Source organism: Oncorhynchus masou, unplaced genomic scaffold, assembly GCF_036934945.1.
Source record: "Oncorhynchus masou masou isolate Uvic2021 unplaced genomic scaffold, UVic_Omas_1.1 unplaced_scaffold_1482, whole genome shotgun sequence".
NCBI lineage: Eukaryota > Metazoa > Chordata > Actinopteri > Salmoniformes > Salmonidae > Oncorhynchus > Oncorhynchus masou.
Window position 1 is genome coordinate 115,357 of NW_027004819.1, and position 25,743 is coordinate 141,099.

The window sequence follows — 25,743 nt, forward strand, 5'->3', positions numbered from 1 at the left end:
TCTAAAACACAACCACGACAAACTGCAAATTAATTCAACATGTTAGTAGAATCACAAGCTTGATGTAATCACTGCAGGCTTGGAATATAGGACCAAATGGCAAGTGGCACTATGAAGACCAAGGAGCTCTCCAAACAGGTCAGGGACAAAGTTGTGGAGAAGTACAGATCAGGGTTATAAAAAAAATATCTGAAACTTTGAAAATCCCACGGAGCACAATTAAATCCATTATTTAAAAATGGAAAGAATATGACACCACAACAAACCTGCCAAGAGAGGGCCGCCCACCAAAACTCACGGACCAGGCAAGGAGGGCATTAATCAGAGAGGCAACGATGACCCTGAAGGAGCTGCAAAGCTCCACAGTGGAGATTGGAGTATCTGTCTATAGGACCACTTTAAACCATACTCTCCAGAGAGCTGGGCTTTACGGAAGTGTGGCCAGAACGAAAATAAAGATGAAATTTATACAGAAAGTGAGCCAGATTTTGAATGCGCTTTGTTCCAATGTCTCCTTATATGGCTGTGAATGCGCAAGGAATGAGCCTACACTTTCTGTCGTTTCCCCAAGGTGTCTGCAGCATTGTGACGTATTTGTAGGCATATCATTGGAAAATTGTCCATACGAGACTACATTTACCAGGTGTCCACTCGGTGTCCTTCGTCGAAACTATTGCGTAATCTCCAGGTGCGTGCATTTTTCCATTTTGAACAGAGGAGAAACCAAACTGCCACGAGTGATTTTTCATCGAATAGATATGTGAAAAACACCTTGAGGATTGATTCTAAACAACGTTTGCCATGTTTCTGTCGATATTATGGAGTTAATTTGGAAAAAAGTTTGCGTTGTAATGACTGAATTTTCGGGGGGTTTTCTTAGCCAAACGTGATGAACAAAACGGAGCGATTTCTCCTACACAAATAATATTTTGGGAAAAAACTGAACATTTGCTATCTAACTGAGAGTCTCCTTATTGAAAACATCTGAAGTTCTTCAAAGGTAAATTATTTTATTTGAATGCTTTTCTTGTTTTTGTGAAAATGTTGCCTGCTGAATGCTAAGCTTAATGCTATGCTAGCTATCAATACTCTTACACAAATGCTTGTGTAGCTATGGTTGAAAAGCATTTTTTGAAAATCTGAGATGACAGTGTTGTTAACAAAAGGCTAAGCTTGTGAGCCAATATATTTATTTCATTTAATTTGCGATTTTTATGAAAAGTTAACGTTGCGTTATGCTAATGAGCTTGAGGCTATAATTATGCTCCCGGATACGAGATTGCTCGTCGCAACAGGTTAAAGAAAAAAATAAGCAAACACGTTTGGCGTTTGCCAAAAGGCATGGGTGAGACTCTCTAATATATATGGATATATAATACATATGGAAGAAAGTACTCTGGTCAGATAAGACTAAAATTGAGCTTTATGGCCATCAAGGATGGCCATCAAGGATAACTCTAACCCAACACCTCGCATCACCCCGAGAACACCAACCGATGTTTTTCATCGGCAGGGACTGGGAAACCAAGGACTTTACGGAGGGCTTTTCCACCCGGTCGACATCAGGTGCCTGCGCAGCACTCATAGGAGAGAAATCCCCCACTTCACCCGTCTGTACAAACATCACAGCCATCAACCAAGAGTGGACTTGGCGGAGCAGAGAAGGCCTGGTCTCTCATCATTTCCTTACCCTGCCATCCCTCCTACACAAGCCATAGGAGTCCCACTCTTTACCCTTGCGTTATCGATATTCCTCACTTGCGTGAGGTGGCCACAGTCAACCCGAAGGTGATTTGAGTGCGAATGCTCCGGTGGGCTCGCCTCATCGAATTTCTTCTAGTGACATTACCCAATAGGATCCCAGGCTGCCTATAGGCGGATCTGCGGCAAATCCCTAGTCGTGGAGGTGTCAGTTGCAGATCTAGTGCCACGCCTCCTCTGAGTAGAGAAGTACTACTGTGACTCTTCACTGCCCCTGCCCCCCATGCCTTTCACACCTAAGACATGAGCCTCCTTGCAATACCCTATCGCTGCAGGGCCTATGGGTTGTCTCTACCATGATTCTCTGAACGTAGGGGGGACAAACACACATATAATGTGTGGGGTCCCGCTCTCAGGCAAGCCTGAGGCCTGGTAGTGCCAGCTAATGTTATTCATCCACCATTGCACTTCATGCTCCGAGAAGCGTGGAGAGAGCTCCCACCATGACGTGTAGGGTCCCGTACTCAGGCGAACCTGAGTAGCACACCACTGACGCCCATCTCTATGTATTGTTCACTCTAGGTAGGCCGAATCCCACTTAACCCCCGTAGTTAGGTCCCAGCACAGCACATAACCATTCAACCATCCCTGGAGGGAGACTCGCAACTTTTGCACGCTATTTCAATGCATGGTTGGGAAGGCTCATTCAGACTCCGTTGGCCTTCTTCCATCCATCTATTCTGCTATTGGGGTCACCTTTTTACGGGTGTCACACAGGGTAGGAGTTGGGAGAGCCCTTCATCTAAAGCCTTCTTCGACTTTTCTCCACTTTCCCAACCCGCCCCAATTAGCGATATGCGGTTCCACCTCTTAACTTTTGTTCTCTTACTCTAGTCTAATCCCAACCCAAAGGGATGTACTTCAACTTGGGTAGCGCCCTCTCTTCGACCGTTCCTCATACAGAGTTCGTAGTAACCCCTAGAGTCCGGGGCTGATGTCGAACACTGGGCAGAAATCACATCGCGTCATCACCCACCTTGGGCCTTCGCGATGCTTTGTTTTAATTAAACAGTCGGATTCCACTGGTCCGCACCAGTTCTAAGTCAGCTGCTAGGCACCGGCAACCCCCATGAACTGTAAATCAGTCATTTTCCCCATAAGATTTCAAAGGAAAACTAAATCAAACACACACACAGCTTGGAAGGAGGGACGTATTGGGGTGCGAAGAGATAGACAGTGCCTGCAATAGTTAGCTTTGTTCGAGCTAAAAAAGAACCGTCAGACCTAGAGTTCCAAAACTTTAGAAACCTGTTCTAGACCTCAGGTCGATAGTGCGTGGTGAGTTAGGTGGCTCTAGCAGGTTCTCGGACCGAGAAACAGCCTCGTACATTTGCAATGACTTCAATTCATTTTGCATCACGAAAATGACGACATTTAGAAATGTCCCAGAGTCGCAAGACTAGGTGCATTGCGACCTTCTCGGCCCGTATAGACAGACCCTAACGTTTCTGTCCGATAGCTCATTCAAGGACCCCGTAGCAAGTCATGTAAAAAAGTGGATTTTCAGCACCAATTAGGGTTTTGCTCGGACACCAAATTACCTATTGAGCCGAAACGTGGGATTCGGGGTCGCCTCAGCTAGGCCTACACGTAACATAAGAAATGGACCCGCAGCTAGAACGTAACTACGTGTTTTATGATTTTTTTTATGGTTTGAACCGAAGGCGTTGTGAATTTTGGGCCAGCTCTGAAGTATGTGATAGTTGGCTACTAAACGAGTTGGAAAAAGTGGGTTTGGTGTCAGTTTGTATCAGTTTGGTGTCAGAATGATATCTAATTGACTGATGGACGGTGACTTGCTGGTGACTCTTGTCCATTTGCAATATGTTTAAACAGTGAGGTACCATCACCAAAGTGACATTCTGAAATCAACTCTAACGAGCAATTGAGATGAACCAGAATCACTGCCCAGCCATCCCGAGTTCATCGGGCCAGTCAATTTCGCATTCCTCCAGGATTTTTATAGCATGACAAATTCGTGATGGTAAATGCCCATTGAACCATATTGCAAATGCACAGTGACTTTGCAAAAGTGAGAAAACATAAACAAATGGACATAATGAAATCAACACAACGAGCGATGAAGAAGACCCACTATCAATGCCTGGCCATCCCGAGTTCATCGGGCCAGTCAATTTCGCATTTCTGCAGGATTTTTAAGCATGACAAATTCGTGATGGTAAATGCCCATTGAGCCATATTGCAAATGCGTGTGCACTTGCAATATGATTCAACAGTGAAAAAACATCACAAAATAGACATGATGAAGTCAACACAACGAGCGATGGAAAGGAGCAACTATCACTGGCAGGCCATCCTGTGTTCATCAGGCCAGTCAATTTTGCATTTTTGCAGGATTTTTGAGCATGTCAAATTTCTTATGGTAAATGCCCATGGAAACATATTGCAAATGCACGGGCACCAGACTTGCCCTCCAATTGATCTTCGTTAAAGGATTTAAAGTGTACTCAAAAGAGTCCTGTATTGTTATTTTTCGTCACTACCTCCCCGAGTCGGGAGTGGGTAATTTGCGCTCCTGCTTCCTTCCTTGGATGTGGTAGCCGTTTCTCGGGCTCCCTCTCCGGAATCGAACCCTGATTCCCCGTTACCCGTGGTCACCATGGTAGGCACAGAAAGTACCATCGAAAGTTGATTGGGCAGACATTCGAATGAGACGTCACAGCCACAAAGGGCGCGCGACCGGCTCGAAGTTATTTAGAGTCACCAAAGCGGTCGGGGCAACCGAGATTGGCCAGCATTGGTTTTGGGTCTGATAAATGCACGCATCCCCGGAGGTCAGCGCTCGTTGGCATGTATTAGCTCTAGAATTGCCACAGTTATCCAAGTAACGTTGGTGCGATCAAAGGAACCGTAACTGATTTAATGAGCCATTCGCAGTTTCACTGTACCGGTCGTGTGTACTTAGAATTGCATGGCTTAATCTTTGAGACAAGTGCTACTGGCAGGATCAACCAGGTAGCCACTCACAACTTAGATGTTGTACCAGTGCGCACTAAGCAACGAACAACCAGGGACCGGTCCCGTCAGGGGAAGAGGCCCTGGTGCAATCCACCGTGCGCCCAGCGGGAGGCCCTGAACTGCCCATGGCCGAAGCCACAGGTGCCGGGGCACCGCTCAAGAGGTCTCTTGTCTAGCTGGAGCGTCCATTCGGAACGCCATCAACCGGGCAAAAGAAACCACAACCTCGGCCAAACCACTTGGGTCAAACGGGTAGGTCCACTTTAAAGACAGGGTTTGAGAATACGTGTTTCTGGCGCCGATGCGTTACGGGATGACCATCACCACATGCTTCGCAGCCTGAGTGTGCCACTCCCCGCACCGGAACACCAATGTAGGGCCACTTGGTCAGACAGTTCGGCTGGATCGCGCATGAACGGTGCGCGGCTGGAGCATTTCGAAATAAGGGGTCAACCGTTTCCGAAAGGAGCTCCCCCGATAGAGGCAAATCCACGTGGGGCAGGAGGAAACATCCGTCAGAACACCAGCCAAAGGCCGCCCCCCCAGGTGGAAAACAAATGTAAATCGGTCAGAGGAAATTAAACTGGCTGGACAACAGAGGAGAACCATGGAGACGCACCGTGAACCAAGAGTGGGACTGGAGAGCTAGCCCTCACCGGGGCTAAACAACCACCAATTGGTAGCCAAAGGGACCACACTGCCAAAGGGACGGGCACCTTAATTGGACCAGAACCATGGTCATTGATGAACCAAACCCACAAGGTAATAGCTGGGATAGAGCACCTGCCCAGGACAGAGCTCAATATCCTCCCACCACCAAGCTGGGAAATGTGGATAAAAAGATAGGACAAATCGGGCGCCAAAGGGGCTGGTCAAACCACTAAATCGGTCGCCGGAAGAAAAGGTCCAAAGTACCATGGTTCCCGAGGGGCTCACATCCCTCAAAAGTGTCCATTACTCATTTTCTATACGGGCTGAGCAGTTTGGCACCACCCCCGTCTCTCTAGGACATGGAAGTCTTGTTGTCAAATACCAGGTTTCTGATTTCGTGCCGGTACCTGTCTGGTCCACCCGCCACTGAGTGTGTCATTAACGGGCAGGCCAAATTATCGACATAAGCCTCACAGGGCTTCTGGGTGCCCCGCCATTGGGGGTCAAATTCAGGTACACCAAAACGTGAATAAATCCAAAAAGTACACCTCCAATCTGGTTGGGGTTTTTTTTGCACGAAAGGGCACACATAGACAAGCATTTCCATTGAATTAAAACCGTTTTTGTATACAACATTTTAAAAGGAAATCGTGTTTTAAGTTTTGGGAAAAAAGTGCATGTTACAGGGCGCATAGGTGCCTGTGGATGCAAACTGTTTTTTACATGGTGTAATTGTTGCCCATCACGAGCCGAAATTAGAGCCGAAATTTGGGACCTCTAGCCCGTCGGGAAGTATTTTTAATAATTTTTTGAAAATTACAGAAAATTACTGATTGAAAATCAGCTCTTGGTAACCCAAAATGAAACACGGTTTTAAATGCACTTACTGGTGTTCCAGATATCCATGCCCGCTATGGGAGCACCCTACTACGGACCTTTATCAATGGGGGCCGCCCTGAGTGATTTATGGAAGGTATAACATATTTTTGTGGATGCGGATTACCTCTGTGCAACTGGTGATTGAAAATAGGCACCTGGTAACCCAAAAGTAAAAATATGGTTCTGAATACATTTACCGGGACTCCTAATATTCATGCCCACTATGTGAACACCCTACTACGGCCCTCTATCAATGGGGGCCGTCCTGAGTGCTTTATGGAAGGTTTCAAAACATTTTCAGGAAAACAGCTAAGTCCAGACATCGCATGTTTAATGTGCAACTGGTAACCCAAAATGGATTGTAAAATCAATCAAATAAATTGCACTATGTCCAACTCTGGGCCTGGTGATTGGGGAAATGGGCCAAAAAAAGGGGGACAGAGCAGCTCACCTCCACAGAGGATGACTGCTCTGCCCCCCTTAGGACAGTGGAACTATGGACCTTCAGGCCTTAAAGGCCTAACTCCCTATCCAGGAACAGCCTCTCTCTCCGGGCATGAGAGCACACATACCGGCCTCAAGGCCATCTCAATCCAATTGAGAATCTGTGGAATGACTTACAGATTGCGGTACACCAGCGGAGCCCATCCAACTTGAAAGAGTTGGAGCAGTTTTGCCTTGAAAAATGGTCAAACATCCCAGTGGCTAAATGTGCCAAGCTTATAGAAACATACCCTAAGAGACTTGCAGCTGTAATTGCTGCAAAAGGTGGCTCTACAAAGTATTGACTTTGGGGGGGGGTGAATAGTTATGCACACTCAAGTTCTCTTTTCTTAGTACTTGGTTGTTTCACAACAACAAATTATTTGTATCTTCAAAGTGATAGGCATGTTGTGTACATCAAATGATACAAACCCCCAAAGATCTATTTTAATTCCAAGGCAAGGTAAGGCAACAAAACAGGAACAATGCCAATGGGGGTGAAAACTTTGCAAGCCACTGTACATACATACAATTATTTAATTTCTAAATTATAAAACATAAATGAATACTCTCAAATAAAAGGTCACATTCTGTACTGTCTCATTCTATGTCAAATCCAAAATGCTGGAGAAAAGCACCATATTTAAAACTGTAAGCTTCACTGTCCAAACACATATGGTGTGGACTATGTGTGCCTGGTAAACACATGTGGATCTGGTGAACAGTTATCACTTGTTGACCAACTACAGGAATACTGACCTCAGAGTCTCCAGTTTACAGTGGGGATTCTCCAGTCCAGCAGAGAGCAGCTTCACTCCTGAATCCTTCAGGTCATTGTTACTCAGGTCCAGCTCTCTCATGTGTGAGGGGTTTGACTCCAGAGCTGAGACCAGAGAAGCACAGCCTTTCTCTGTGACTAGACAGCCTGACAGCCTGACAGCCTGACAAAGAGATCATCATGAATTCACAAACACACTATTAATTTAACGATTACTGTAGAAGGACAATGGCAGATGCATTTGGTTTATTCTCTCAAACAACATATATATTCATCGTCTGTCTCCAAGAATTGTATGTTGATAATGTTATAATAATGTGAAAATCAATGCATTTATTCAGTTTGTTTTTCAATATATATTTTTCTTTAAAATTAATATTGCATATTATAATACATATCTTTCTCTAAAATGAATATTTCTTCCTGAATTTTAGTTCTTAATTGTCATTTTATTTACTCACAGAGCAGCTCTGGAGGCTTTGACCACTGGCAGCAGCCTCAGAAGACCTTCCTCTGATCTGGAATATTTCTTCAGGTCAAACACATCTGCCTCCTTTTCTGAAGTCAGCAACACAAAGACCAGAGCTGACCACTGTGCAGGTGACAGTTTGGGTTTTGAGAGACTTCCTGATCTCAGGTAGCTTTGAATCTCCTCCACTAGAGAATGGTCATTCAGTTCATTCAGACAGTGGAACAGATTGATGCTCCTCTCTGGAGAGGGATTCTCCCTGATCTTCTCCTTGATGTACTTGACTGTTTCTTCATGGCTGTTAGAGCCGATTTGGACATATTTGCGTAAAAGACTGAACATATGGAGCTCCATGTATATTTGTGTAAATATATTAAATATTAATGTAAATGATGAAATATTAGGTACGTACCATTATGATTTATATTTACCTGATTTGAGATATATTCATTTGTTGTTTGTGTAACTCAGTTTTTGTCCCCCCCTCTTGCCTATTCATTGTATTGTGGTAAGTGTGTTAGGATAAAGGCAGGAAGTTGGGCCTTTGGGAGGGGGAGTCCTTGCTAGATGCGGGAGCGGTATAGTTTTTTGACCATACAAACATACATACAAACATACATACAGACATAATGTGTCTTTTCCATATAAAGTATTCTATGCTTTAAGTTGATTGGAGAATAATTTATTTGTTAGACATAAGAAGAATAAACATTTTTGTTGCACCATATCCCTGGATGTCATCGAATGTTTGGCCGTTTGGGAAACCTTGAGTGTGGACTGTATGCGTACCAAACAACCCCGCTTCAGGCTTGGGCAGTGGCTATGGTAAAGGCGAAAGGAAGCCACTACATTCAAGTCAAAAAACTCCGTGAAGGATTACTATCGGAAGGAAATCTCCGGTTCGGACACACGCTGGATATTGTTGTATTTGTAATTGCATTCGGATCGCAAGGACAGCTCGCCTGGAAGGATTTGAACTCCTAGAATTCGCCAGCCGTGAGTAACCACTGCGAATGAATGAGCTGCCCTGTTCAATGCGATCGTTTGATCATGCATATTATGGAAGCGCAAACGTGCTTTTAATTGGAATGTTTGATCAACTTGGGAATGGAATTCAAAACACAGCGTTGTGAAAACAATTAAGAAGTTTAAGTTTGGGTAACACTGAGATCCTACGCACAATGTAGGTTAATCTTATGTCTAATATTTGGCCTCACGTGTAAATGCAATGCAACGAATGCAATCTAAGGATCTAAAGCCAACTGTGTGTTTAAACTTCATTAAAGGGACAACTGATAATGGGATGAAATGTTTAAAACGCATATAAAATGCCGAACTTGCACATGTGCAATTCAAAATGGGTCGATATGCTAAAATGGAGGACTGTTTTAAAGCACTAAAGGAGGTCTAAAGGGGCATTACGTTTAACAATCAAAAACCAACAACTATGTCATTGTAAATTGAGTGAACTAAAAGTGAATGATGGAGGATGAAATCCCAAATAAGACTCCACTGGAGAGGGCAGAGGAGCATCTAAATTCACTCTATGCAGCCCGGAGAGGCAAACTTGGAGTGTGTACACGTAAAATGAATGAAATAAAAGCCCTTCTTGTTGATGGAGGAAACATTGAAACTGTGGATGAGAGTCTTGAAGCATTTCATGCTGTTCTCAATGACTTTAAGAATGCTCATGATTCTGTGCTAGAGCTGGTCACAGAGGAGGAACACGAACAGGAGAGCATTAACTATTATCAACCAAGAATGAGAACTTATGAACATTTCCTGAAAGAGGTGGAAATATGGAAAAAAGCTGAAATTGAGCCACATGACAGCATTTCCAATGTGTCAAAAACATCAAGTAAAACAAAGTATTCTAAGACTGCTTCCTCAGTGTCCTCCGCACGCCTAAAAGCTGAGGCAGAACGAGCAGCTCTACTAGCTCGCCAAGCATCATTACAGGACAAGCATGCATTGGAACTGGAGAAAGCTCAACTGGAACAACAGAAAGCTCAACTGAATGTTAGGATGGAAAAAATGGCACTGGAAACGGACATAGCAGCATATAATGCCAAACTGAAGGTCCTGGAGAGTGACTCAACTTCTCAATCCCATGTTGTGGCAGCCCATTTTCTAAGCCAAGAAGATGGAATGAACTCTTATTTTGAGAACCAGGAACCCGAGGTCTATAAGGAACCTGAACCATCACCTGTTGAGTTTGCTGCATTAGGTGCAGTTCCAAAGACCCCGCTACAAAGAGTTTTACAACCGACCACAAAGCCATCAAAACCTATTCAGAAAACAGTCATAAACCACACCCTTCAGCAGCCAACATCAAGGTCTAGCAATCAACACGGAATCAACACTGCGGGTATCAGCCATGATAACCTCTCTACTGTCATGCAAAGGCAGAATGAAATTGCTGACCTCCTTGTACTACAGCACAAACAGGCCACACTCCCTGTTAGGGAGATACCTATGTTTGACGGTGATCCTCTAAACTTTAGGCCATTTATGCGTGCATTTGAGCATGGTATAGAAGATAAGACAAGCAGTCACCAGGATAGGCTCTATTACCTGGAACAGTACACCTCTGGTCAGCCCAAGGATCTGGTCCGTAGTTGTCTGCATATGGAAGCCAGAAGAGGCTATGCAGAGGCTAAGAGGTTGTTAAAGGAACACTTTGGCAATGAAATCAAAGTCACCACTGCTTACATGGAAAAAGCTTGGAACTGGACAAACATCAAACTGGATGATGGAAAGGGACTGGGTGGCTATGCACTCTATCTTAGAGGATGCTGTAACGCTATGCAAGACTTACAGAACATGGAAGAGCTTAATCTTCCCTCCAACATAAAGTTGATCATGTCAAAACTTCCCTACAAACTAAGGGAAAAATGGAGGTCTACGGCATGTGATATTTTAGAGAGAAGCCACCTGAGGGCCCAGTTCAGTGACCTTGTGACATTCATGGAAAAACAGGCCAAAATACTGCAGGATCCTTTGTACGGAGATATCCAAGATCCCCTGATCAACAAAAGGTTTTTTAAAACCAAAACAGAAGCTGACTTTAAGCAGCAGTTCAAGTCCAAGAGTAGGGGAAGCAGCTTTGCCACTGCAGTAGCTGTAGTGGCAGATTGTGACCCTGAAAAACCTCTAAAAGAACAAACATTCAAAGTCAAGAAACCAGGCACCTACCCTTCTTATTCTCCCAGTATCTCATGTGTATTTTGCGCTGGTGAGCATTTCCTGGTCGACTGCCAACAGGTGAAGGCACAGCCACACGAAGCCAAGGTTGAGTTTCTGAGATCAAAAGGCCTTTGTTTTGGCTGTTTGATGAGAGGACACTTAAGCAAAGAATGTAAAAGAAGGATGACCTGTCAGAAATGTCAAAGAAAGCACCCCACGATCCTGCACATTGAAGGAAGAGAGAGATTTAGATCTCTGAAGACCGATACGAGGGGTGTAGCAGTAAAGCAGGAGGAGACTGTCAGCAGTGCTCTTGTTTCACTGGAAGCTGGTGAAGATACCGGGGCCGGTACAGATTGTGCACTTGCGATTGTGCCAGTTCAAGTAAAGATGGCAAATGGAAGCAGGTCTACGTTAACCTATGCATTTCTCGATTCTGGTAGCTCAGCAACATTTTGTACAGAGAGACTCATGAGGCAGTTGCAAGCTAAAGGCAGTGAGACTGAAATTCTGCTACGCACAATGGGGCAGGAGAGTCCTACCAAGAGCTTTGAGATATCTGGATTAGAGATTGGCAATGTGGAAGGTGACACATTTCTTGCATTACCAAAGGTCTACACCCAAAATAAGATCCCAGTGACAAGAGAAAATATTCCCACTCAGAAAGATCTCAAAAGGTGGCCATACCTGAAAGAGGTTCAGTTGAAGGAAATTGACGCCGACGTCGAACTCCTGATTGGCGTAAATGCTCCAAAGGCAATGGAACCCTGGAAAATCATAAATAGTCAAGGCAACGGACCGTATGCAGTGAAAACCCTCTTTGGATGGGTGATGAACGGTCCTCTTAACAATTGTACCATGGCAGAAGAATCTGGGCATCCTACGGTGACGGCCAATCGTATCTCAATGGCCGACCTGGGGGTTCTTCTTGTAAATCAGTACAACCATGACTTCCCTGAGAGAGGGTATGAAGAGAAAAGTGAGATGTCAGCTGAGGATCGTAGGTTTATGGAGATCGTATCAAGCTCCATAACCCTCAAAGACCATCACTACTACTTACCGTTGCCCTTTCGCAAAAAAGATGTAGTCCTGCCAAACAATCGTGACATGGCAAAGCAGCGGGCTCTAAATATTATCAGGAAGTTCAAGAAGGACAAAGGTTACGCTGCAGAGTACAAAGGCTTCATGGAAGAGATGATAACAAAAGGTTACGCCGAGAAGGTACCACAAGAACAGCTCCTCAGAGAGAAAGGCAAGGTATGGTACATACCACACCACGCCGTTCACCATAAGCGCAAAGGAACGATACGAGTAGTGTTTGACTGTTCATCATCCTATAAAGGTACATCTCTTAACAGTGAACTCCTTCAAGGCCCTGACCTGGCAAACACGCTTATAGGAGTCTTGCTAAGATTTCGGCAAGAGCACATTGCCATGATGGCAGACATCGAAGGAATGTTCCATCAAGTACGTGTCCATGAAGATTACTTAGACTTCCTGCGATTCCTATGGTGGCCGGACGGTGATACTAACAAAAGATTGGAGGAGTACAGAATGAAGGTTCATCTTTTCGGTGCTATATCCTCTCCAAGTTGTGCAAACTTTGCACTGCGAAAGACTGCAGAAGACAACTGTGAGAGGTACAATGAAGAGGTGATTCAAACAGTCAAGTCCAACTTCTATGTTGATGACTGCCTCAAGTCAGTGGCCACAGAAGAACAAGCCATAGCACTCACAAAAAACCTCAGGGTTGTGTGCTCTCAGGGTGGGTTCAAATTGACCAAGTGGGTCAGCAACAGCCGCACTGTGCTGGCTTCTATCCCTGATGAACACAAAGCCAAGCAGATAAAGGAATTGGACCTGGACAGAGAAAAGCTGCCTGTTGAAAGAGCACTTGGAATCCGATGGAACATTGAAAGAGATGCATTTACCTTCCGGGTCACTGTCAAGAACAGACCCCTTACAAGAAGAGGTATTCTCTCAACTGTCAGCTCTATTTATGATCCATTAGGTTTCCTCGCCCCATTTGTATTAAAGGCAAAGCAAATTCTTCAAGTGCTCTGCAAGCTAAAGTGTGGATGGGACGAAGTCATCCCTGAAGAACACTCTATTTCATGGCAGAGATGGCTCTCAGAGCTGGACCAGCTCTCCAGATTCCAGATAGACAGGTGTATGAAGCCTGAGAACTTTGGTCAAGTCATGACGGCACAGCTGCATCACTTCGGTGATGCAAGTGAACAAGGTTATGGCACGGCAAGCTACCTTAGGTTCACAAGCGGTACGGAAAAGGTTCACATTGCATTCATACTGGGGAAATCAAGGGTGACTCCACTCAAGCAGATGACAATCCCCAGACTGGAACTTGCTGCAGCAACATTGGCAGTGCGAGTGGACAGGATGTTAAGGTTAGAGCTCCAGATTGAACTTGAGGAGTCAACTTTTTGGACTGACAGCCAGTCTGTGCTAAAATACATCCGCAATGATACCAAAAGATTCCATACCTTTGTGGCTAATAGGGTTGCTATGATCCGTGACCTATCGAAAGCAAAACAGTGGAGGTATTTGAACTCCAAACACAACCCAGCCGATGATGCCTCAAGAGGATTAAATGTTGAAATGTTCCTGAACTCAAAGAGATGGCGCAATGGACCAGAATTCCTGGAGAAACCAGAAACTCAATGGCCGAAAGTCCCCGAGGAGCTTAACTCCATCCCTCCGGATGATCCAGAGGTGAGGGAAGACGTAATCGTAAACAGTACAAGTGTGGAAGAAAAGAGTCCAACCAGCAAACTGATTGAGTACTATTCAACATGGAACAGCTTGAAGAAAGCAGTTGCCTGGATGCTGAAACTGAAGAAACGTCTTCTACAGTTAAGCCAGAAAAGGAAAATACTCTCTCAAACTGATCCAGATCAGAGTCTGACAAACTCACTGAAGGAACAAATTGACAAGTTCAAACTGACGTTTGGAAAAGAAAGTCTGTCTGTGGATGACCTAGATGAAGCAGAAAAGGTCATCATCCGATTTGAACAACGACAGCACTTTAAACAAGAAATTGCACTAGTTGTGAAAGGAAAACAATGTGCCAAGAGAAGTGGCTCAATCTGTAAGCTTGATCCAATTGTTGACAATGGCATTCTGAGAGTAGGAGGAAGGTTAAGCAAAGCTGCTATGCCTACGGAACTAAAGAATCCTATGATACTTCCAAAAGACTCCTACATCTCTAGACTGATCTTACTCCATATCCATGAGCAGGTTGGCCACTCTGGGAGAGGTCACATGCTTTCTAGACTTCGCCAGCGATATTGGATACCCTGTGCCAACTCTTTAGCAAGGAAGATCCTTAAGAGCTGTGTCTTTTGCAGGCGGATGCAAGCTAGAGCTGGAGAACAGAAGATGGCCGACCTTCCACAAGATCGGGTGTCACCTGATTTGCCGCCTTTCACCCATGTGGGCATAGATTACTTCGGCCCCATAGAGGTGAAGCGAGGCCGCGTTCATGTGAAGCGGTATGGTGTGATCTTTACTTGCCTTGTGAGTCGAGCTGTCCATCTAGAAGTTGCTAGTTATCTGGATACTGATTCCTGCATCAATGCCCTGCGCAGGTTTATCTGTCGAAGGGGCCCAGTAACAAGTATCAGAACAGACAATGGCACCAACTTTGTTGGAACACACAGAGAGCTAGAAGAAGCTATGAAAGAGCTGGATCACAGCAAGATTCAAAATGAATTACTGAAGGAAGGAGTGACATGGTCATTCAACCCTCCCTCTGGAGCCCACCATGGGGGGTATGGGAGAGGTTGATCCGACTGGTGAAAAAGATCCTCTATTCAGTCCTTAAAGAGCAAGTACTGGATGATGAGGCTTTGCAGACCGCCTTGTGTGAAGTTGAGGCGATTATGAACGACAGACCAATCACTACTGTAACAAATGACCCTAATGATTTAGAACCCCTGACTCCGAACCATCTGCTTCATCTGAAAGCTAAGCCAGTCCTGCCACCAGGACTATTCCAGAGAAGCGACCTATACACACGAAGGAGATGGAAGCAAGTACAATATATCACTGACCTCTTCTGGAAGAGATGGATCAGGGAGTATCTTCCACTTATGCAGGAGCGGAACAAGTGGAACAAAACTAAGAGAAACTTCAGTCCTGGTGACCTCGTGGTCATCGTCGATGACACCGCCCCAAGGAACTCCTGGCTAATGGGGCGTGTGGTGGAGGCCTTGCCAGGGGCCAAAGGTCTTGTCCGGAGCGTCATGGTTAAGACTAAGACCAATATCTTACAGAGACCTATCAATAAACTCTGTCTGCTCCTTGAGGCGACTGAGTGAAACACACACACACACACAGTGCTCCATCTTAGAATCACGTGCACCTCTGATTCTTGATGTCGTACTCTTACATTCTTTGATGTCATACATTTTTGGACGTCAAACTCTTGACATTTTTGGAAGTTGAACACCTTTACACTTCAACTCAGACTGAGATCTATGGACTTTTTCTATATGGCACCTTGTATACTTGTATATAGCTATCAACTGTAATAGTGCTCTGGTATAGAATGTTGTGTATTGGCTCTACGTTTGAATATTAAGTAATTGTCGTGCATTCAGTGCAGTCAACAATTAGGGGCCGGTATGTTAGAGCCGATTTGGACATATTTGCGTAAAAGACTGAACATATGGAGCTCCATGTATATTTGTGTAAATATATTAAATATTAATGTAAATGATGAAATATTAGGTACGTACCATTATGATTTATATTTACCTGATTTGAGATATATTCATTTGTTGTTTGTGTAACTCAGTTTTTGTCCCCCCCTCTTGCCTATTCATTGTATTGTGGTAAGTGTGTTAGGATAAAGGCAGGAAGTTGGGCCTTCGGGAGGGGGAGTCCTTGCTAGATGCGGGAGCGGTATAGTTTTTTGACCATACAAACATACATACAAACATACATACAGACATAATGTGTCTTTTCCATATAAAGTATTCTATGCTTTAAGTTGATTGGAGAATAATTTATTTGTTAGACATAAGAAGAATAAACATTTTTGTTGCACCATATCCCTGGATGTCATCGAATGTTTGGCCGTTTGGGAAACCTTGAGTGTGGACTGTATGCGTACCAAACAACCCCGCTTCAGGCTTGGGCAGTGGCTATGGTAAAGGCGAAAGGAAGCCACTACAATGGCTCTGTGAGCTGCTTCTTGTCTTTGTCAGTAGACCTCGTAAGTGCTTCTGATTGGACTCCAGTGAGAGGCCCAGAAGGAAGCGGAGGAACAGGTCCAGGTTTCCTGTCTCACTTTGTAAGGCTTTATCCACAGCACTCTTGTAGACAGTAACTTCAGTCTTGTCTCTGAACATTGAAGAAAATATATTGGACTTAATTTGCGGTTTGTCCATTAGATTCTCATTGTTGTTGATGAATGAGAGGAACACATATACAGCAGCCAGAAACTCCTGAATACTCAGATGAACAAAGCAGTACACCTTGTCCTGGTACAGCCCACATTCCTCTTTAAAGAGCTGTGTGCACAATCCTGAGTACACTGAGGCTTCATTGACATCAATTCCAGCCTCCTTCAGGTCTTCTTCATAGAAAATCAGATTGCACTTCACAAGCTGTTGAAAAGCCAGTTTTCCCAGTGACAGAATGCTCTCTTTATTCCAGTGTGGACCTGTCTCTTCTTTCCCAAGATACTTTTCATTTTTCTGTTTGGTATAAAACACCACAAGGTGTGTGTACATCTCAGTCAGAGTCTTGGGCATCTCTTCTCTCTTGTCTGTACTCAACATGTGTTCAAGGACTGTTGCAGAAATCCAACAGAAGACTGGAATGTGGCACATGATGTGGAGGCTCCTTGATGTCTTTATGTGTGAGATGATTCTGCTGGCCAGGTCCTCATCACTGAATCTCTTCCTGAAGTACTCCTCCTTCTGTGGGTCATTGAACCCTCGTATCTCTGTCACCTGGTCAACACACCCTGAAGGGATCTTATTGGCTGCTGCAGGTCGAGTAGTTATCCAGACGAGAGCAGAGGGAAGCAGATTTCCCTTGATGAGATTTGTCAGCAGAACATCCACCGAGGTTGACTCTGTGACGTCCCAACAGATCTTGTTCTTCTGGAAGTCTAGGGGCAGTCGGTACTCATCCAGACCATCAAAGATGAACAGAACTTTGTACTTGTTGTAGATAGAGATTCTTGATTGTTTGGTTTCCATTGAGAAGTGATTAAGAAGTTCAATCAAAGTGTGTTTGTCCTCTTTCATCGAATTCAGCTCCCGGAAAGGGAATGAAAATACAAATTGGACATCCTGATTTGCTTTTTCTTCAGCCCAGTCCAGAATGAACTTCTGCACAGAGACTGTTTTTCCAATGCCAGCAACTCCCTTTGTCAGCACAGTTCTGATAGGTTTGTCTTGTCCAGTTAAGGGTTTGAAGATGTCGTTACATTTGATTGCAGTCTCTGGTCTTGCTTGTTTCCTGGTTGTTGTCTCAATCTGTCTCAGCTCATGTTCATTGTTGACCTCTCCTGTTCCACCCTCTGTGATGTAGAGCTCTGTGTAGATCTTATTGAGAAGTGTTGGGTTTCCTTGTTTAGCAATCCCCTCAAATACACATTGAAACTTCTTCTTTAGATTAGATTTGAGTTCACGTTGGCAAATCACAGCAAGCTCATCTGAATCTAGAAATAACACAGATGATATTAATATTACATCTCTTTTAATACCTACTGTATTGTAGGACTGTTATAAAGTTGCACATTATAACAATGTATTATTTTAACTGACTGTATAAATGTGTAAATGTTTTCATAATGCATTACAGACTGGTGTGACTGATTATATTATTATTGGTATTATTGATGGTATTATTAATGTAGTCTCTCTCTAAATTAATCAGCACAACACATCCCTGCCGCTACTTGATGAGGTCACTAGGTGTTGTGTTGGCTGCTACAATATCATTGAGTTACACAGCTACGTTAGCTACGTTAGCTGTACTTTAGCTACAGCTTTTAAATGTCATAAAACATCATTTAACATGAGGCAGACAGCTCTTACTCTTCTCTAGTGTGTCAGCAAGCTCATTCTGGTTCATTTTCCTCAGGATGTGCAGTGTGATCTTCAGAGCCCCCTTTCTGGCACTGCTCTCCTGCTGCTCATCTTCAGCATCCACCACTTCCTTATCCTGTTTCTGACTCTCAAAGCCTTCTGGGAGTTCTGGACTAAGAATCCTCTTGAACATCTTCAGCTCGTTCTTCATAAATGTCATAATTTTCTCTTCAAGCATCTGAAATAAATAAAGTAAATAAGTTAAGCAAGAGAATAAATGCTTTCTCATTAACACATTAATGAATGATTGACAGATCAACTTTACTTGAGGTAAACAAAAACAAATGTACATAACAGGACCACATACACTGAATATGGAGTCCAGGTCTGTTTGATGACTCTGGGAGGACTGACCACTGAGAATCTCTGACTCTGATCTCTCCTGTTGGTTTCTGTGGACAAAACATGAGATTACATCTCCTGCCATCCATGGAGTACACGTCACCCCGCTCCTCCGCTCTCTCCACTGGCTTCCACACACAAGACCACACACACACCTCCACTGATCAGGCCCACACACAGCAACTGCGTTCATCCACTCGCCTCCCTACCACAGTTCCCGCTCAGCCCAGTCAAAACACAATGGTGGAACAAACACACAGGACAGCGGAGTCAATCACCACCTTCCGGAGACACCTGAAACCCCACCTCTTCAAGGAATACCTAGGACACACTTAATGACTTAGATGCACTATTGTAAAGTGGCTGTTCCACTGGATGTCAGAAGGTGAACACACACTAAATGACTTAAATGTAAATGTAAATGTAAAACATGAGATTACATCTCCTCACACACACACACACACACACACACACACACACACAGGGAGGGAATGTTGTGTTTGTTTAATATTGTTTTAGGACTATGAAAAATGGACAAAATGATTAGCCTATGGATTATGAAAACAACAACAATAAATGGGAAAATGGGAGAGGAGAAATGACTAGAGACAGTGTTGTTTAACTCACTGACCAGGACCCATGAGTTCTTCTTACCTTTGTTCAGTAGAAAAGTCTCCCTCTCTAAAGGTCAGAGGTGGAATCATAGACTGGTCACTCTTCATGGACACACAGCTGGGAACAGGGGATGCTGGTCTCTCCTGCTTGATTGGACTTCACCACAACAGAGACAAACATTACATCTCTCATCTACTCTGAGCTCAGATGGGGAAACATGAGAAAAGAAAAAAAATCTATATATCCATTTTTAGAAATGTTCGTAAATTAGCTTTTATTGTTTAAAGAAGTTAAGTTGTGTTTTTTTGCTACATGAGGAGATGGCACATGGGTACCTGCTTCTGTAAACCAATGAGGAGAAGGCACGTGGGTACCTGCTTCTATAAACCAATGAGGAGATGGCACGTGGGGACCTGCTTCTATAAACCAATGAGGAGATGGCACGTGGGTACCTGCTTCTATAAACCAATGAGGAGATGGCACGTGGGAACCTGCTTCTATAAACCAATGAGGAGATGGCACGTGGCTACCTGCTTCTATAAACCAATGAGGAGATGCAGCTCGAACTGCGTCACAAATTGAACTGACTTCCAGACGCTCGTTGGCGCGCACAAGCAGTGTTGTAGTCAGTCTGTCAGCCCCGCTAAAAGGCTGGTGTCGTTACTCTGCCTCTCCGGGGGCATGTTGAGGTAAATTTACTAACCGGGAGGGTTGAATGATGTAATTTAGGGCTGGAAGACGCACTCTCGAGGTTGTTTACTCACAATATCAGATATTAAGATGATTTTTTATAATGAATGTATATTGAGGTTGAGGTTCTGACTAGTGATTATTTACCCGGTGTTCAATACCTGCTAAATTGAACAGTAAACTTCGGTGTCTCAACAGTAATAATATATATCTGCCCCACTCTCAGAGAAATCAGTAGCACTGCTAGGTTTTACACAGTAATAATATATATCTGCCTCACTCTCAGAGAAATCAGTAGCACTGCTAGGTTTTACACAGTAATAATATATATCTGCCTCACTCTCAGAGAAATCAGTAGTACTGCTAGGTTTTACACAGTAATAATATATATCTGCCCCACTCTCAGAGAAATCAGTAGTACTGCTAGGTTTTACACAGTAATAATATATATCTGCCCCACTCTCAGAGAAATCACTAGTACTGCTAGGTTTTACACAGTAATAATATATATCTGTCTCTGTCACGGTTTTCCTGTGGTGAAGTAGAGGAGGACCAAAACGCAGCGTGGTTATATTGACTCATGTTTAATAAAAACAGATAAACATGAACACTACAAAACAATAAACGTGGAAAACCAAAAACAGCCCTATCTGGTGCAAAACACAGAGACAGGAACAATCACCCACAAACACACAGTGAATCCCAGGCTACCTAAGTATGATTCTCAATCGGAGACAACTAATGACACCTGCCTCTGATTGAGAACCATACTAGGCCGAAACATAGAAATACCCCAAAACATAGAAAAACAAACATAGACTGCCCACCCAACTCACGCCCTGACCATACTAAATAATGACAAAACAAAGGAAATAAAGGTCAGAACAGTACCCACCCCCCCGCCCCAAAAGGTGCGGACTCCGGCCGCAAAACCTTAACCTTTAGGGGAGGGTCTGGGTGGGCGTTTGTCCGCGGTGGTGGCTCTGGCGCGGGACGCGGACCCCACTCCACCATTGTCTTAGTCCGCTTTATTGTCCGCCTCCGTGGCTTTCTAACCATGGCCACCCCTCTCAATGAGAAATCAGTAGTACTGCTAGGTTTTACACAGTAATAATATATATCTGCCTCACTCTCAGTGAAATCAGTAGTACTGCTAGGTTTTATACAGTAATAATATATATCTGCTGGTTTTATTCAGTCAAATGTAACAAATAAATACATGTTTAATAGAGGGACTGTATAAATGATACACTTTTAATATCAATACATAAATATTTAAATATAATAATTCAATACAGTAATAGGAGATCTGTATGTAAAACATTTACATTTGACATTTTATTCATTTAGCAGATGTTTTTATCCAGGGTCCAGTTTCCCATCATCATTAGAATCAAGAGCATCGTTAAATCTCTGAGCTGTTTCAAAAAAACATTGTTATTAACGTTGAAAACGCTAATCTAACACCTTCCTCAGACCTCTAGAACAGCTGAGTAATCTAACACCTTCCTCAGACCTCTAGAACAGCTGAGTAATCTAACACCTGCCTCAGTCCACTAGAACAGCTGAGTAATCTAACACCTGCCTCAGACCACTAGAACAGCTGAGTAATCTACCACCTGCCTCAGACCACTAGAACAGCTGAGTAATCTAACACCTGCCTCAGACCACTAGAACAGCTGATTGATCTAACACCTGCCTCAGTCCACTAGAACAGCTGAGTAATCTACCACCTGCCTCAGACCACTAGAACAGCTGAGTAATCTACCACCTGTCTCAGACCACTAGAACAGCTGTGTAATCTAACACCTGCCTCAGACCACTAGAACATCTGAGTAATCTACCACCTGCCTCAGACCACTAGAACAGCTGAGTAATCTAACACCTGCCTCAGACCACTAGAACAGCTGAGTAATCTACCACCTGTCTCAGACCACTAGAACAGCTGTGTAATCTAACACCTGCCTCAGACCACTAGAACAGCTGAGTAATCTAACACCTGCCTCAGACCACTAGAACAGCTGAGTAATCTGACACCTGCCTCAGACCACTAGAACAGCTGAGTAATCTAACACCTGCCTCAGACCACTAGAACAGCTGAGTAATCTAACACATGTCTCAGACCACTAGAACAGCTGAGTAATCTAACACCTGCCTCAGACCACTAGAACAGCTGAGTAATCTGACACCTGCCTCAGACCACTAGAACAGCTGAGTAATCTAACACCTGCCTCAGACCACTAGAACAGCTGAGTAATCAAACACCTGCCTCAGACCACTAGAACAGCTGAGTAATCTACCACCTGCCTCAGACCACTAGAACAGCTGAGTAATCTAACACCTGCCTCAGACCACTAGAACAGCTGTGTAATCTGACACCTGCCTCAGACCACTAGAACAGCTGAGTAATCTACCACCTGTCTCAGACCACTAGAACAGCTGAGTAATCTACCACCTGTCTCAGACCACTAGAACAGCTGTGTAATCTGACACCTGCCTCAGACCACTAGAACAGCTGACTAATCTAACACCTGTCTCAGACCACTAGAACAGCTGAGTAATCTAACACCTGCCTCAGACCACTAGAACAGCTGTGTAATCTACCACCTGACTCAGACCACTAGAACAGCTGAGTAATCTAACACCTGTCTCAGACCACTAGAAAAGCTGAGTAATCTACCTCCTGCCTCAGACCTCTAGAACAGCTGATTGATCTACCACCTGCCTCAGACCACTAGAACAGATGAGTAATCTACCACCTGCCTCAGACCACTAGAACAGCTGTGAGTTATTAGATGCTTTTTTTGGTCTATTCAATCATATTGTTCAATATATTGAGTTCTAATAATGAGACTATAAGGAGTACCAGTACTGAGTCAATGTGCAGGGTACCAGTTAGTTGAGGTAATAATGAGACTATAAGGAGTACCAGTACTGAGTCAATGTGCAGGGTACCAGGTAGTTGAGGTAATAATGAGACTATAAGGAGAACCAGTACTGAGTCAATGTGCAGGGTACCAGGTAGTTGAGGTAATAATGAGACTATAAGGAGTACCAGTACTGAGTCAATGTGCAGGGTACCAGGTAGTTGAGGTAATAATGAGACTATAAGGAGTACCAGTACTGAGTCAATGTGCAGGGTACCAGGTAGTTGAGGTAATAATGAGACTATAAGGAGAACCAGTACTGAGTCAATGTGCAGGGTACCAGGTAGTTGAGGTAATAATGAGACTATAAGGAGAACCAGTACTGAGTCAATGTTGCAGGGTACCAGGTAGTTGAGGTAATAATGAGACAAAACATGAGATTACATCTCCTCATCCAGGGAGTACACACACACACACACACACACACACACACACACACACACACACACACACACACACACACACACACACACACACACACACACACACACACACACACACACACACACACACACACACACACACACACACACACAGGGAGGGAATGTTGTGTTTGTTTAATATTGTTTTAGGACTATGAAAATGGACAAAGGATGAGCCTATAAATTATGAAAACAACTAAAATAGAAATGTGAAAATGGGAGAAAGAAATGACTAGAGACAGTGTTGTTTAACTCACTGACCAGGACCCATGAGTTCTTCTTACCTTTGGTCAGTAGAAAAGTCTCCCTCTCTAAACTCTTCAGGTAGACTCATAGACCAGTCACTCTTCATGGACACACAGCTGGGAACAGGGGAGGCTGGTCTCTCCTGCTTGATTGGGCTTCAACACAACAGAGACAAACATTACATCTCTCATCTACGCTGAGCTCTGATGGGGAAACATAAGAGTTTCATTCCAAAAAGCTATATATTCATATTCAGAAATGTTCGTAAATGAGCTTTTATTGTTTAAAGAAGTTATGTTTATGTTAAGTTATGTTTTTTTGCTAAATGAGATGACACGTGGGTACCTGCTTCTATAAACCAATGAGGAGATGCAGCGAGAACTGCGTCACAAATAGAACTGACTTCCAGACGTTAGTTAATGGCGCGAGCAGTGTGTCATTTTTAATGAGGAAATTCATTTAGCGTCGCGAGCGTTGTAGTCAGTCTGTCAGCCCCGCTAAAAGGCTGGTGTCGTTTCTCTGCCTTCTCTGGGGGCATGTTGATGTAAATTTACTAACTGGGAGGGTTGAATTATGTAATTTATTAGAGGGCTGGAAGACGCACTCTCGAGGTTGTTTACTCACAATATCAGATAATAAGATGATTTTTATAATGAATGTATACTGAGGTTGAGGTTCTGACTAGTGATTATTTACCCGGGGTTCAATACCTGCTATTGAGGCGCCCTGAAAATAATATTCAAAAGTTTGGTCCTTGGACATAGACGGGTTAAATAATAAAGTTACCGTCCATCTAGTGAAGAGAGGAGAACCGACAGAGGTAGACAGCATCCGTCAACGAGAGAGGGAGAAGCCTCACCGGGATTTAACAGGTGGAACAAACAACCGGGGAGCTCGATCGGCCGGTGATGATGTAGTGGTAGCTATGGTAACTAGGATGCTGCTGGTAGAGTAGCTAGCTAGCTTACCGAGCTGTACCGATTAGCTAGGATAACTAGGATGCTGCTGGTAGAGTAGCTAGCTAACTTACCGAGCTGTACCGACTGGCTAGGATAACTAGGATGCTGCTGGTAGAGTAGCTGGCCAGATTACCGAGCTGTACCGACTGTTTCGGTATGATATGTTGGATAAATGAATAAAGACAGACACCAATGTCAGGTTCAATAGCCTTGTTAGCGCATTGTACAAATCCGTACAACTGGAGTCCGGGGAACAGTCCGACTAGTCGATTACCTATCAACTAGACTCCGTAACATCATCCTTTTCAATAGAAAGTGCAAACATAAAGGCATAACATTTAAGTTCTTAACAGTCAGGTCATAACAATAGAAAAGGCATTACATTTTCTTTTTTACTTCAGTTGTCATCTTCCTTTTTTAATTTAGTTTTATTACTTAAGAAAATGTATATATTTTAATTAACCGAGGGCAAGTTAACTGTCCCTTGCTTACAGAGTAAGCCTGTCCGGTGGCTTGCACAGCCGACCCACCCGTGAGTAAGTATTGGCTCTGACAGGGGTAGGATTAGGGGCACGAGCTGGAGAGCTTGGTGGGGTAGAAGCCTCACCTTCAGTTGGCCCATGTCTCAATTCTGCGCCCCTTACCCTTAGGCCTGGACTGTGATACAGCTCATCTAGGTGAGTGTATGGCGTGTTCTGGCTTGTCTGCTCTGCTACGCGTAGATCCACCCGATTGCGACGATAGAGGAAGCCACCAACATCCACCAGGTAAGAATGTGGTGCAACTCTCTGCAGGCATGTGCCCAGCCTACAAAGTCCTGTGTGGTCTCCCGGCAGCGGTTTCATCCTTATCATTTCACCCACCTCCAGCTCTGGTAGGTCTCGAGCAGTCCGGTCGTAAAAGCACTTAGCGAGCTGCTTTCTGTGACACAGTTTGTCCGTGATGCCAACCATGACGCAGGGCTCCAGTAGCTTGTTAGCTACGGGATGGTAGTCTTCAGACGTCTGGACAGAAGGCTGGGCTGCTGTCCATGTTTTCGGTGGGTGTGTTCCTCCACTGTAAGATCGCTTTCCATGGGTCGTTGCTGTCGCACAAGGCCCTGCTTAACAGGTTTTTTGCAATCTTGACAGCTGATTCTGCCTTGCCATTTGCTTTTGGGTGTCTTGGAGAGGAGGTCACGTGGTCAAACTCCCATTCTGAGGCGAAACGCTTGAACTGTGCAGTGAATTGTG

At 44.1% G+C, this 25,743-nt stretch overlaps 1 protein-coding gene across 1 annotated transcript in view; it reads right to left on the reverse strand.

Annotated features, from left to right (window-relative positions):
- LOC135531004 (NACHT, LRR and PYD domains-containing protein 7-like) overlaps nt 1-25,464 on the reverse strand; it is a 36,956-nt gene extending 11,492 nt beyond the window's left edge. The window contains 9 exon segments of the mRNA XM_064959156.1: nt 7,513-7,686; nt 7,993-8,290; nt 16,378-17,874; nt 18,260-18,488; nt 18,618-18,702; nt 19,307-19,423; nt 23,591-23,707; nt 24,990-25,060; nt 25,375-25,464. Of these exon segments, the coding sequence (XP_064815228.1) occupies nt 7,513-7,686; nt 7,993-8,290; nt 16,378-17,874; nt 18,260-18,488; nt 18,618-18,702; nt 19,307-19,423; nt 23,591-23,707; nt 24,990-25,060; nt 25,375-25,464 (2,678 nt within the window).
- Between the last annotated feature and the right edge of the window lie 279 nt (nt 25,465-25,743).